General features: G+C 35.7%; 2 protein-coding genes across 3 annotated transcripts; one reads left to right on the top strand and one right to left on the bottom strand.

Moving 5' to 3' along the window:
- The first annotated feature begins 2,739 nt into the window (after positions 1 to 2,739).
- Positions 2,740 to 10,761, top strand: LOC106673684 (transmembrane protein 231). Of its 2 annotated transcripts, XM_024226359.1 has the most exons (6): positions 2,740 to 2,805; positions 8,403 to 8,410; positions 8,490 to 8,656; positions 9,527 to 9,655; positions 9,712 to 9,931; positions 9,993 to 10,761. In XM_024226359.1, exons 1-6 carry the CDS (start codon positions 2,801 to 2,803, stop codon positions 10,256 to 10,258), a joined length of 795 nt encoding a protein of 264 aa, XP_024082127.1. In that variant the 5' UTR covers positions 2,740 to 2,800; the 3' UTR covers positions 10,259 to 10,761. The 2 variants fall into 2 exon arrangements, with proteins under 2 accessions (XP_024082127.1, XP_024082126.1); XM_024226358.1 differs by lacking the exon at positions 2,740 to 2,805 and having other exon boundaries at positions 8,121 to 8,410.
- A 2,372-nt stretch (positions 10,762 to 13,133) lies between these two features.
- Positions 13,134 to 14,641, bottom strand: LOC106668713. Its single transcript, XM_014397688.2, has 5 exons — positions 14,226 to 14,641; positions 14,037 to 14,171; positions 13,741 to 13,974; positions 13,466 to 13,657; positions 13,134 to 13,407 (listed from the first exon to the last, which is right to left on the bottom strand). Exons 1-5 carry the CDS (start codon positions 14,500 to 14,502, stop codon positions 13,211 to 13,213), a joined length of 1,035 nt encoding a protein of 344 aa, XP_014253174.1. The 5' UTR covers positions 14,503 to 14,641; the 3' UTR covers positions 13,134 to 13,210.
- Positions 14,642 to 14,964: the final 323 nt, after the last annotated feature.

Genomic DNA, 14,964 nt, shown 5'->3' with positions numbered 1-14,964 from the left:
GGAGAGTAATTCGAAACCAGCAATGTTAAATATATAAAATCAATTATATTTAGTGGTCTGAATGACGAAATTACTTCTTTCAATTAATTAACATTTTTATTTAAGCTTTTGGTTGAAATGAAAAAGTTATTGTCACAAGCGGGATTCGAACCCACGACCTTCGGCTCAATACGCAGTTGCTCTAACCACTTGAGCTATCTTAACTTCAAGAGCGGAGGCGTATTTAGCCGAAGGTCATGGGTTCGAATCCTGCTTGTGACACTGACTTTTTATTTCAACCAAAACCTTACATAAATATAACTATAATATTAAAAAATGTTTTGGCTGAAGTTTGAGGGAGAAAGGGACATTAAGATAGAAACGGTGATGGTGAGGTATGTAGATTCACTTTTTGTAAATTTTAGTTCTCCTCACAGATTGCATTACAGCTTGTGAGTAGAATCATAATTAACAAGAAGTGGACCTATACGATTTTAATGATATAGCAAGAGAAAAAGATTGGGGGAGGGTAAACGCAATAATAGAATTTTTCTCTATTTCCTCAGATCGAACGTTAAGAAATCATATCATAATAAATAAACATCATGGAAAGAGGAACGTTTTTTGTACAAAATAATCCCAATTTTAAATTTGTAAACAATTGCTATCTGTACTTATCTTAATAACTAACCAGAAGGCTATAGTACTTGGGAAACAACAAACCCCTGCATCCCAGTATCATCTTCATCCCAATCACTGACTTGTAAAATTGTAAAGCCGAGTGGTTAGCATATCTCTCGACACGACGTCGTCTAGGTCGTGGGTTCGATTCCCACCGTCTCCCCCGAAATTTCTTAAACTGACCCATCCTTCCAAAAAACAAAAAATACGCTTATCATTGGCCCTACTCTGGCTTATATATGAGTTCATAATAAATCAATCTAAAAAATAATATTTAATTGAACTAATTTCGTGTTATATGTTTATCATGTAATGTGCTCATCATTGATCATGTTTAACTTTTTGAAATGCGGTCAAATGTAGGGAGAGATAAAAGGCCAAAAAAAGCTATAAGAATTAAAAATAAAAAGCTATAAAAATTTATATAAATCCAAAGAGATAAATAGACACTTTTGGGAAAATATTCGAATTTATAGTAATTTATTAGGGGCGTCGGTGGCAGCACGGTTTAGGCGTTGACACGGCGCTTATCACTGTAAGGTAAAGGTCCCGGGTTCGAATCCAGCGGCTCTGCATTCGAACCCGACACGCTTACACATGGGCTTTTTTTCAAAAATACCAACACCCCGAGGGTTGATATGACCTCTGCTGTTGCAAACCCTCGTAAATAAATAAATAAATAAATAGCTGAATTTATTTGTCGGACCTCGGATTATTCCGATCCTTAAGCATTTCGTGCTTAAGAAAGACCAAAGCGTACCGTACAACATCAAATCATTCTCTCCAAGTTATTGCCAAAGCTCCACCCATCGATCTGCACCTCATTTTGATAACGATACTAAGGAAAGAAAGGGGGCCATCTGTCGAAAATACAGGGTTGTGATCAAGAGGCGCTCAACTCCATCATGGATGCTGACGAGTCGATGCTCAAAGCAAAGACGGAAAAATGGATCCTTGGCAAGTGGCAGAATCAGTCCCACAGCGCAAAGGGCAGAACCACTTTTGAGTATTTCCCAACAATACAAGTGCGAATGTCATCCTTGTGGATTAAGTCCAACTTTTGGCTCTCCCCAGCTCCTAAGTGGCCATGGAAACGTCAAGTCGTACATACATAGATTCCGCATGTCAACCTCTGCAACCTGCGGAAATTGTGACGCGAACAACTTCAACATAGTGGTCATTTTACTTGGGCACATTTTGAGTTTTAAAAATACGTGTGGTGTTTAGTGACCGTTAGTTAATAATTATTCGGAGATCGTGAGATGGGGTCTGGTGTGACGTAGTTTTTAGAAAAACATGTTCTTTATCGTGCTAACGTTTTGATCTTTATTGAGATCATATTACATACTAACAAATGGGCTTTTTTTTAAAAAACACTGACACTCCGAGGGTTGATATAACCTCTGCTGTTGCCAACCCTCGTAAAAAAAAGAAAATAAGAAAAAAAAAGTAATTTATTCGCTTTTGCGTCATCCAACGCACAATCTTCGTATATAAAAGGAAGTGGTACATATTCCATGTGGATTCAAGGTGCACCTAATATCAAAGCAACTAAAAGTCTTATAAATGTTAAAAGATTCGGTCAAATAATATACATATTTGACAATGGAGAAGTATATTTTTGCATGAAACCAATGGATCAGTCGAAGCGTATCGGGGTTTGTCGAGCGAAGCGTGATGATGATTAAAATATTTTTATTAATGCAAAATTTGACAATAAGCCTTGAGTACCCTTGAGATAAACGATAAAGATTTCCAACAACTGCCTAATTGTGAAATTAAGACGGGTATAGAATACATTATGTAAATATAAATTTTCAGTACAGAACGAAAAAATAAAATGATTCAATTTGTCCAAAAATAAATTTAACAATTTTATTTCCTCTTGATGGGTGCAGGGGGGCGATAAAACGTACAGTCCGGTCGTTTCCGATCATTTTGGCCTGCCTTCCTGCTTTGGTCTGTCCAAATTTAGATTCGACGCTTGAAGTCCAACAGTAAGAGAACCGAGATTGAAACATTTTTGAAATCACGCTTCATTTTTTTATCGTATACATCGTAAGACAGGTCAAAACAGCGAGGACAAGCAGACCAAAATTACCGAAAACGATCAAACTATAAATCTTTATCCTATAACAAGATGAGGTAATTATAAAATTCTTAAAGATTATTTTATTATAATTTTATTCTTCTAGAGATGTTATCAAACGATCTTATCCCATTTAAAAAATTAGGCAAAATAAACAGGCAGAATTACGTTTGCAGGATCGCTTAAATTAAGTAGTAATTTAAATATAACGGAAATATTTTATGGTGATATTTTTCGACATGACCTTTAAAGAATGCTCCATTCTTTTAAGAACTTTTGTTTTTCTATCTTAGCTCAAGAAAATTTGCATTAACAGTACCAGAACAATAAAAAAAATGACATATATTAGATTGGGTGCTCGTAGTAAATTGTATGTAGATTCTATTGCATTTATGATGATAAATACGGAGACGGGATAAGCTGGGGTTTTAAGTTTCTCAAGCACTACAGCCTTCTGGCTTGGAACCAAATACTCAGAACCTACACTAGTATCTTCCAAGTTGAGATTCACGCAATCGAGGGATGTACTAAACTCAACCTGAATAAAGGGTACAAAAATAAGGACAGCTTGTCAGATAGCCAAGCAGCCATCACTAAGCTCAAATATCATTAGTTCAAGGATGGTGCTGAGATCAGTTTTGCAGTTGCAAAACCAAATTAAACATATTAGGTAGGCAGAACAAAGACAGCCTCTACTGGGCCCCAGGACAAATGGGAGTGGAATTGCAACGAGAAAGCGGACACCCTTGCAAGGAAAGGAGCTGCTACACCGCTGACACGACCTGAACCCTTCTGTGGCATAGGAATCCACACTTTCAATGCGTATCTTAGACAGAAGGACAAAAATAAAAGAGGAAACTATGGAATTCACTCATTGGACACAGGCAATCCAAGAATCTTCTAACCAATTTTGGAAGGAAAGAAATTACAGAACGTGTCAAGGGAAGCAGGAACAAACAGCGAATCCTAATAGGATTCTTAACAGGACACTGCAAGCTAAATGGACACTTAAAGAATATTGGAATAATCCTAGACGGCACATGCAGATTCTGAAAAGAGGCAGAGGAGAACCAGCATATCTACTAACTGCGGTACTTCACTTGCCCGCAGGAGGAAGTGTTTTGGGATGTGTGACCAGAGAAGAGCTTCAACCACTGAAACCGGCCCTATTAATCCAATTTCTTGCTTTAGGCAGAGAACGGGGGATACAATAGTTCTTAAAGGACGCAGTAAATTACACATTACTCAAACTCCATCTTGAAATCTACTTTTCAGTCCGATACTACCCCCATTTTTGACTCCGTCTTGAAAACAAAAGCTTTTAGCCCTTCGTTGAAAAATCACAACGTGTTCTTTCATTTGCCACAACTTACCTATGCGAATCCGAATTTTCTTTATGTACAACCACCAAAACTAAATATTGAACCTGTTTAGATGCATACTCCGACAACCCTCTCCAGCTATCAAAAATTAAACCGAACATATCCCAATTGTGCAGGCTAAAACAAGGTCACTCTTCCCATAAATTCAATAAACATTAATGTTCAAATAATTACTTTTGAATTTTGCTTAAATTTTACTTACCTATTGATTCCGTTCTGTTCAATTTGATTTTTGTGTTTGTTTTCATAGTGATATCCCACTCTATCTCCTAATTAGGAATGGAATGGCTAATTTATAAATTTTAATTTACTACATACTGTAAGTACCTTAATTTTAATTCTTAATGAGAGGAGTCCGCCCGGGATTTTGTTCTGTGAAAGGGGACGCTGGCTAAAAAGTTCGGGAAGCCCTGGTTCATGCAGTAAAAAATAGCCCATTTTTATTATATATATAATCATAGTTATTTTTATTTAAATTTAAGTCTTTGCTAAATTTATAAATCGTTTTTTGCACTATTTGAATTCTGTTTTTAAAGAGTGAAAGTTAGCACTCGTTATTGTAATAAGATTTATGTTTTTAATGATAGGATCTGTGTGTAGAACATCTGTGGAGGGCATATAAAAAAACCCCACCAATTATGGTGACCAACTGCAACGTGAGTCACCAAAGATTAACAAGGATGATCAATGATACGCAAACGGTTCAATAGACTTTAACTTTAAGAAAATAAAAATTATAATTAATATAAAATTATTGGATTGCATTTTTCATCTGAAAAAAAGTAACTTTATTGCCCAATTTCACTGGTGTTTTGATTATCAAAACTTTTTTTGCTTCTGAAATCAATTATTGTTTTTGTCCTTCCCATTTCACCCACGGATTCAAATGATCTATACGATCGATTATTTTCGTTCTAAACACCCGGAGCACCGATGAATCACGTTCGTCGAATTCGTCGATAGTGCACACACGATTTAGGTCATTGAGACGGAAATCTTTTAAAGGACGACGACTCAGAAGTTTAGCGGCTGCCTTGGCCCGGGGGCTTCCCAGACTTCTCGGAAATTCTCAGTGTCTGCCTATGCACCACTTCGCCCTTCTTATCAATAAAAAAGTCACTATCTATTTTTATAAATAGAAATTTAACGAATGGATATGGCTTATCGCGACTTGGGCACTTCGACGAAAAAATTGTCCCTTTTCGTATTTGGATTTTTATTTTTACAAATTTATAAGTAAAACCGGTACCACCTATGATCATTGCAGCTAACTCTATTGATCAAATTTAAACGTTTGGTTATGTTGTACTGAATGTCGCCAAGAACGTCCTGCAGTCTGGACTATCATTGTTTATTGTAAATTTGACATAAGTGTTTCGTGGTGCGTACGTCGCGCATGGAAGTCAGTTCACGTGCCGTCAGACCCTTGGTGCATTTACAATACCCGATTCCTATCTGGCAAAAAACCTCCACTACTTTCATTCCTAAATGATAAAGGGTCATTCTGTTATCTTCGTCTATTATATATTTTCTGGTTGTTTGTCGTTGATCAATCTGTTCACCGCGACCTCTTCAGAGGCGTTACCAATCCGGGAACCCAGATGAATACGAACTCTTATACCTCGCAGCGGTAAAATGCTAACACATCTTACACAAAAGCATTACGACTATAAGGTAGGCCGTCCACTGTAGCTGTTTTCGGCCGAACTTGCACGGCCGAATAGGGCCGGATGATCCAAAAGCGAAGAAACGAATGAGCACGCGTCCATTAGAACCAACCGTGTACGCCCGAAGCACTTTCCGATCCAAATAAAGTTGGATTTTCCAGTCCTATTCGGCCGAATGGCTACTTCGACTTCAACTGTCAACCACGTGACATCAAACGCTCACCATTGTTTAACGCCGTTCTTTGCTTTTTGCTTACCTTTTCGTTTCGTTTTCATTTCGATGGATTGCGAAAAATTGATAAGTGCGGTTGAGGAGCAGGCTCTTGGGACATGCGTGATCCACTCTATCATCGGAGAGATGTCCAGCGTAAGCTGTGGTCAAGGATAGCTTTAGAAATGGAACTTCCAATATTTTTGTTTATTTCTTTCATTCCATTTGAATGTAAACTAAGAATTTTTGAGCAGCAACAAATCTTCTACATCCATTTGGGCTACAAAATCGGCTACAGTGGACGACGGCGTTCGGCTATATTGCCGGTCGTCCGTTTGGTCAAATAGTTCGGCTGTTGAACGGCCGTCGTAGTTCGGTTCCAATGGACGAGCAGCCTAAAAATGGATTTGCTTACAAAGATGATACAACAATCGGGCCATACAACATCGCTTTGGCATTAATTGCTAGTCACTGGGCATAAATACTTAACGACGAACCACGATGATCAGGGATCAAACTGCTGACAGGCATTAAACAACACGACTTACAAAACTTAAAACTAAGCCTCGAAGAATTAATAGCATCTACAGCAGTGTTTCCCGTGTGGCCTACGCACCACATGGGGGCCATTTTGAAAATAACTCGTTTAGATTTTTAGTCAACTATGTGCCCATTCTAATTATCAATTTAGTTGAAAAATCATCGAATATTGTAGCTTCTGTTCGCCATGTAATAGCTGAATTTATTTGTCGGACCTCGGATAATTCCGATCCTCGAGCATTTCGTGCTTAAGGAAGACCAAAGCGTACCGTACAGCATCAAACGATTTTCTCCAGTTATTGCCAAAGCTCCCCCATCGATTTGCACCTCATTTTGATAACGATACTAAGGAAAGAAAAGGGGCCATCTGTCGGAAATACAGGGCTGTGATCAAGAGACGCTCAACTCCTTCATGGAAGCTGACGAGTCGACGCTCAAAGCAAAGACGGAAAAATGGATCCTCGACAACTGGCAGAATCGGTACCACAGCGCAAAGGGCAGAACCACTTTTGAGTGTTTCCCAACAATACAAGTGCGAATGTCATCCTTGCGGATTAAGCCCAACTTTTGACTATCCCGTTCCTTAGTGGCCATGGAAACTTCAAGTCGTACTTACACAGATTCTGCCTGTCAACCTCTGCAACCTGCGGAAGGTGCGACGCGAACAACTTCAACAACATAGCGGTAATTTTACTTAGGCACATTTTAAGTTTTAGAAATATGTGACCGTAAGTTAATAATTATTCGGAGATCGTGAGATGCGGTCTGGTGTGACGTAGGTTTTAGAAAAACATTTTCTTTGTCGTGCCAACGTTTCGATCTTTATTGAGATCATCTTCAGGGCGTGGGATTTATAAACATTGCTTACACTTTACAAATACATGTAGGATGTGAAAAAATGAATTTATACAATGCTAGAAATTTTAGATTTTAAATAAATAAATTCATTTTATTTATTTATTTAGTTTTTATTATTTTTTAAAATCTAAAATTTCTAGCATTGTATAAATTCATTTTTTCACATCCTACATGTATTTGTAAAATTTAAACAATGTTTATAAATCCCAGGCTCTGAAGATGATCTCAATAAAGATCGAAACGTTGGCACGATAAAGAAAATATTTTTTTAAAACCTTCGTCACACCAGACCGCACCTCACGATCTCCGAATAAGTTTTGGAAATAATAGAAATAAACTTTCCAACAAACCTTTCCAATCAGTATTCAGGCTTTTTGGAATTTACTCTGATCTAAACAAAACAAGTTAGGTTTTGCATGTCTTAATAATATAAATATTGCTAATTTAGGTTTTTAAATGTACAATTTCGAACAATTTGGGTTTTTGCAGCACAAAAATCGATCACCCTTTCGAGTTACAGTTTGTCTTTCGGATATTTTAATTTTAAATTTGAAATGATCTCTCCTCATACAAAAATAACGGATTATCATTAATAAATGAGCTACTTGGACGAAGCAACGACGAGAATGTGAAGCCGTCGGACTTCTGGACAGGCCCGACTTCCGGTTTAGTGTTAGGCGCCAGTTACGTGTTGCCAAGCAACAAATGTCAAAATAAACTGCTTCTGTTCTGCAATCAGCAACGGACAGGTGACTCGTTTAAGCCTCGCTAAGTCGTTTCAACAATGCCACCCAGTCCTAATTTCTATGCACGGTGAATCTTTTTGTGTTTTTTCCCCCAATTTTCCCTTTGCCGTCGGCCGAGATGGTGCTGTATGTCATTTTTACCAACCCGATACAAACGAAATACAAAACTTCCATCTGCTCCAAAGCAACGTTCATTATTATTTTTATAAATTTTTTAATATTCGCCGTCCCGTTGTTGATCGCTTACAGAACTCACGGTGAGACTTAACTTTTCGATTATTATTCTTTTATAAATATTTCTAATTTTTTAAAAATATTTTTATTTTTATTTTTAAGGATTCTGGATCAAGTCTGATGTCTACAGGGAACAGCCCGATGTCCATTTTATGTATGAATATTTGATCATGCTTGAAACTGAAAAAGCTGACTGCCCAGTCATCTGCACGACTTTCAACGCCTTATCCCAAGCAACAGAATCATTCAATAAATGTTCTGTCATAAAGGTAAAGTTTCAGAAAGGATGTAGAAAATACATATGCTTGTATAAGTAATTATATTATATGCTCGTGCTTCATTTAGATGTTTGTTAACTTAATGCTTTGACTATTGGACAAATATCAAGGTCATGCTATACATTGCCCAAAATACTAGCCAAAAAATTGATATCAACTGGTGAAAAGAGGTTTATTTATTACAAACACAAGTTTAGAAGCCTAATAACAAGAGCACACAAATATAAGTGGATATAAAAATATACATAGTTATGACTAGATACAATTTTGATACACGATATTCCACCATCACCTGCATACTATCTATACAAATCTATCATAACCATCTCTAACCATCTACATGCCAAAACTATACGCAAGCTTTGGCTCAAAAGTAAGTGTCCGTGTGTCAACCAAGCATGGCCTATTCTTAATGGAGAAACTACATTCAGGCTTTGGCTCAGAAGTAAGTGTCCGTGTGTCAACCATGCATGGCCTATTCTTAATGGAGAAACTACACGCAGGCTTTGGCTCAAAAGTAAGTGTCCATGGGTCAACCATGGGTCTTAATGGAATAAAGATGACCTCTCTTCTACGAGTCACATCCTCTGAGAGCCACCTATCGACAGTGCTCTTGTTACATGAGAGCTTTTGATACTGATAACTTATCCATTAATTTAAATTTAATAAGTTTATACATTCAAAAAACTTCATAAAAATACACTTCTTGTTAAATCATATGCCATAGTTCTTAAGTAGGTAGGATTGGTCAATTGAATTGAAAAATTTAAGTTAAATGTTTTCAAGCAAGTTAAAAAAAAATAAAAAAATTGTTTGAGTTGCAAATAAATGTTTACCATAACTACTGTGTGTACTTGGTAGGTGAGAGAAGTAGACAACAATAAGGATGGGAAAAACGAAAAACTCTTTTTCGAGGCAGAAGCACTCCTGGAACCAGTTGAAAATGTATTCTCTGTAACACTCATTCTCGTCTTAAACTATAAATTATATGTAAGTGCGAGTAGTTGAATAAATCCGGTAAATTAATTTTAATGGTTATTTTTAAGAGTTACAGTTGGTTGGAAATGCAGACCCTTGCTTGGATTGAAGCGACTTCAGGGGTTGGTGGGAGTCAACTGTCGATAAACGGAGATCTCAGGCTGCACCAGAGACAGCTTCTCAGTAATAAAGGAAAGGATTTCCGTTACAATACATCAATCGTATCTGCAAATTACACCCACGAATTTGATCTGTTCGACTTTCTGTCCAGTTATGCCGAACGGAATAGTAAGTAGATGGTTCAACGATGTCGTAGGCAGTCGTTAATCTCCAGATGGATTTTTTTCAGTCACGACAAAAGTCGACAATGTCTACACGGTATGGAAGAGGGGTCGTGATCCAGAGATGCCTTTTCAGATTTCGCTGATACTGACGTATCCAGAAGACAACGTCCAGTATCGCCCTGGGACCTGGCACGTACTGAAACTGGCCTGGGTTCAATATTTCGCTCTTTTGTACATTTCAGTTCTGATTGGACGAAGGGTGAAACATTTCATTTTGGATTATAGATTAGTTCACAACATTAGATATGAACCTTGGAAAAAGGCCCTGTAGAATTTAGCACCTTCATACAAGGTTTTTTGTCTAATATTTATGTTACAATTTTTTTTTAAATAGTAGTAAAAGTAACAAAAATAACTTTTTTTTTTTTTAAAAGAAATCTTAGATTTTTATTAAGAGTAGACTTAAACATCAATGCATTTTGATGATATCTTTAAGTAAAAATCTACCTAATCTAGGTATGAACTGTTCATGTATGCTCAAGACGATTGGAATTTGCCATGTAAGACTGAAAAAATGTATTATCTAAGAGATATTCATTCTGATGACTTATCTTTCAACTTTGTGTTCTTTGATTGTATATTTGTGTTTTCAAGAATTTCCCACTTTTATAAACATTTAAAAATCCTCATATTATGATGACTGTATGTAGTCGATTTTCCTTATTAAGGGTTTATGAGTGTAATTAATACCATAATTGTACAAATAGTTGTGTTTAGTGAAATGAGTAGTTCAGATTCAATTAATTTGTGGTAACACTCAAAAATAAATGTAACGATGTTTTAGTGAATAAATTAACTTCACATTGTTATAATTAAAATAATTGATATTATTTAGTTTTTATTGCTTTCTGATTCCTTAATTATTTCTCTTCTACAAAATACATAAAAGAAATATTTTGATCATATAAAATAGTTTGATCGTATTCCATACTAATTTTATAAGAACAGTCCAACTAACTTTCAGACCCAAGTACTAAGAGTTTTTAACCATATTTATGATACAAGTGTGGTACCCAGTAGTTTCAGTAAGGCAATAATATTCCCGTTATTTAAAGGGGGTGATAGGAGTCAGCAATTATAGAGGGATTGCCTTTTCTGATACTATATCGAAATTGTTTGTTGGGCTACTTTTGAAACATTTACAACAGTGGGTAATCGAGAATAATGCTTTGAATGAGTTTCAGGCTGGGTTCCGGCAGGGTTACTTAACCGTAGATAATCTGTTCACTCTTTAATATTGTGAAATTAAAACTGCGAAAAACAGAAAAAAGTGTACTGTTTTTTTGCAGTTTTTCGGGCTGCATTTGATTCGCCAGATAGAAATCTTTTATTTTATAAACTGCACATGATAGGGTTATCGAATAAATTTATAAATGTTTTAAAGGTGTTGGATAAAGGAGGGAGTTTCAAATACCTTTAAGACAAACATAGGGCTAAAGCAAGGTTGTTTACTATCTCCAGTTTTATTTTCGTTATATATCAATGATCTATGTGATTTTGTAGGCGGTGGATTGCATATTGATGGGTTGAATGTTTGTTGTTTGCTCTATGCAGATGACATTGTATTATTAGCAACGGAGCTCAGTACACTGAAGAAAATGATAAATAAGCTTTACAAGTATTGTCAGTTATGGAATTTGTTTGTTAACTTAAACAGGTCAAAAATAATGGTCTTCCGCAGAGGAGGTAGGCTTGGGAGAAAAGAGATTTGGAACTATGCTGGACAAAATAATAAATATCTGGGTATATATCTCACACCGCAGCTTGTTATGGAAAGACATCTTAAAGAAAAATTAAATGTAGCCAAATTTGATATTAATTCTACTTGGAAGTCTCTCTTGTCGAATAGTGATGTTCCCATTTCAGCAAAATATAATGTATTTAACTCTGTTTCCAAGGCGGTAATGTTATACGGTGCTCAGGTTTAGGGCTATAAATGGTATGACAGTGTGGAGAAATTGAACAAATATTTTGTCAAAAGGTTGTTTTTCCTAAGAAAGGACACACCTGATTATGTCTTATATTTAGAGACAGGGATTGACCCATTGTTTTTCAACACATTAAGCCTGCATCTGACATACATCCAAAAAGTTTTATCATTGTCTTCTGCTAGACTTCCTCAAATTTTGGCCTTGAAAATACTAGACAAGAAAATATTTTGGGCAAAAGAATTTGACAATTTGTGCCTACAACACGGTTTAACCCCCCTGAGTTACTCCGACATAAATAAAAATAGTGTGGAAAGCTTGGTAGATGTTTTAAGAACTGATTTTAAAAATAAACTAAAATTAAGAGCACAACGGTCTGTCTTCCATGGTTTATACAAAGAACTGAAGCTGGAATTAGGAGAAAATCACCATTATTTAAATAAAAATTATAATTTGAATGTGATAAGTGTGATAATGAAAGCAAGAGGTCAGTTGCTGTCTCTTAATTACACGGTCCACAGAAATGAGGAAGCGTACCGTTGTGCTTTGTGTAATTTAGGTGTGTATGAGGATGGCTTCCATTTTTTGGCGGTGTGCCCTATATTGAAGGAATTCAGTCTTAGGTGGTTTGGCAAATTGTTTTTAGAAAAAAATGAAGTAATTTCATTTTTGAATGGGCAGAACTGGCACAGTCTCTACAATTATGTTTTCTACTCCCTAAAATACAGAGCGTTCCTAATCGATAATTTCAATTATTAATAAAGTATTGTGTAAATTGTGACTATTTGTATTAGTATTGTTAGTATTAGTATTCGTATTATTAACATTATTAATATTATTCTATGTTTTTTCTTTTGGCAACTCGACAGACAGCCTGTGGGCTATTGTCTAGGATGTTTTATGTACTGAATATTTTTTGTAAAATAATTTTAATTGTAAATAAACATCATTATCTATCTATCTATCTACATAAAAGAAATAAATGGGAAATAGATTTGAGAAGTTTGTGACACGAATGTTTGAAGTCCCAATATCTCAAATGGTAGAGCACTGGAAAATTTACACAAAGATCGTGGGTTCGAATCCCGCCTGTGTCACAAAGTTTTTATTATGAAAAATCATGCATAATAAAGTGAGTGAATATCATGAAAATAAAAAAAGGTAATAAAAAGAAAAATGGGTACATAAATATTGTATTTAATTTACTTAGATGTCAAATATATGTTATAAATTTAATCTTCACTTGAACAAAAATATTCTCTTTAACTTTAGAAGTTAAATTTCCTCATTTAATACTAATGATGTCTGGTTTTTGGTCTTTTAGATGGTTTTGGAGTTGTTGTGCTGTTGTTTTCCTTGTGTTCATCATGTTGTTCATTGTAATTATCGATTTCAAAATAATTGTATTTTACCGAAGGGTCGCCACATTTAGGTCTTCGGTTTTTTCTGGGAAATGACCTTTTAAATTTTCTTATGCACTGTCGTCTTTTTCCTAAAAATAGCGTCAATTTTAATATTTATTTTAACAAATGTCAATAAGATCCCATTACTTTTGTTTCTTATTTTTCTACATGGTCTGTACGGACCCGAAGGGGAAATCTCACATATGAAAGGGAACCGCTTTTTACAAGGCACAGCTTTCCATTGGCGATTTGGAGTGACCACTCCACACCGTTCTTCTTTAGTGGGCTTCGGTTCGCCAGGTGCCCATGCTCGGTATTGGATACAGTTCAACGGGACATCTGATAGTTTAAACAAAAATATTTAGATTTTTAATATTATAAAAAATACAAATTGAAGAAATATTTTCATTCTATTGAAATACCCTGTGAAGTCACAAACTCGCGAGTTTGTTCATTTTCATATAAGCCGATGTATGCCTTTTTAACTTTTTGAGATGAAATCAGCGATGTTATATGAACTGTGTACATCTCTGAAGTAATGTCTGCCAAGAAACCGCCTTCTTCCTCACAAATTTCCTCTGCCTCTGTATAATTCTTTCTTTCTTTGTGTAACTGGTACACGCCAACTTTTGGAATGCAACTGACGTTTGTTTTGGCTGAAAGTGAATGTTTATAATTTAAAAAATTGTGTAATTTGCATGAATGTGATTTTCCTTACGTATTGGTCTTGCATATGAACTATAGTAATCAAATACCGTATTCCATTCTACAGAATCCATTACATCAAACTCAGGACAATCGTATACGATGCACGTTGGTCCTGAATAATTTCTGACCACTTTGTGCAGCATTTCTAAAAATGAAAATAAATAAAAGAAACCAATTTTCTTTGTTGCAGCGTACTTACCTCGTTGACTGAAATTAATAGCCATTCCTCTGTACCTTACTGCGAATTGCATACATGCTTGCAGGTCATTAATATAGCTGGATGCGATTACTTTCATAATCGATTGGGTGCAAGCAGCGACAAAATGAAACCTCGAAGTTTTGGGTTTATTATTGTGAGCACATCTTATTATAGCGAATGTCGGAAGAAAAATAAAACACAAGCAAGCTATTGTGGCCAGGTGGGTATCCATTTTACTCATGTTTGATTCCTGACACAGGATGTCCTTATCAATCATTTTGACAGTCCTCAAAAGCACAATAGTTCAGCCCAATACAACTTTTCATTTAGACAACGGTTAAATGTGATTTACTTGACCAAGGCAAAAAGTTGGGCGTAATGACAGAAAGGGTGCAACATAATGAAAGAGATCAATAATGAAGTAAATGAGGTCCCAAATATATTATAAAATAAAATGTATGAAAACTAAAGGGCTGAACTAAAATTAAATAAAATGTGGATACACAAAAGGAAACTTAAAAGAAATAGCAGGTTAAGGTGAGGTGAGATGAAAAAGCACAATGAAGTGGGACAAAAGAAAGCTGAGGTTTGGAGATAGAAGACTGGACTTTGGGATTTTTTATACAGGCTAGGAAAATGTCAAAAGAAAGAATAAAACAAACGAAGGCAAAATTCATAAATTTGTTGTGATCAAATATACTAGAGTGACATAGTATGGACATAAAAATGTTTTGAAATA

The sequence above is a fragment of the Cimex lectularius genome, unplaced genomic scaffold, assembly GCF_000648675.2.
Source record: "Cimex lectularius strain Harlan isolate CLEC.00 unplaced genomic scaffold, Clec_2.1 scaffold155, whole genome shotgun sequence".
In the NCBI taxonomy this organism is placed as follows: Eukaryota; Metazoa; Arthropoda; class Insecta; order Hemiptera; family Cimicidae; genus Cimex; species Cimex lectularius.
This window is presented reverse-complemented; position numbering and strand designations above follow the sequence as displayed.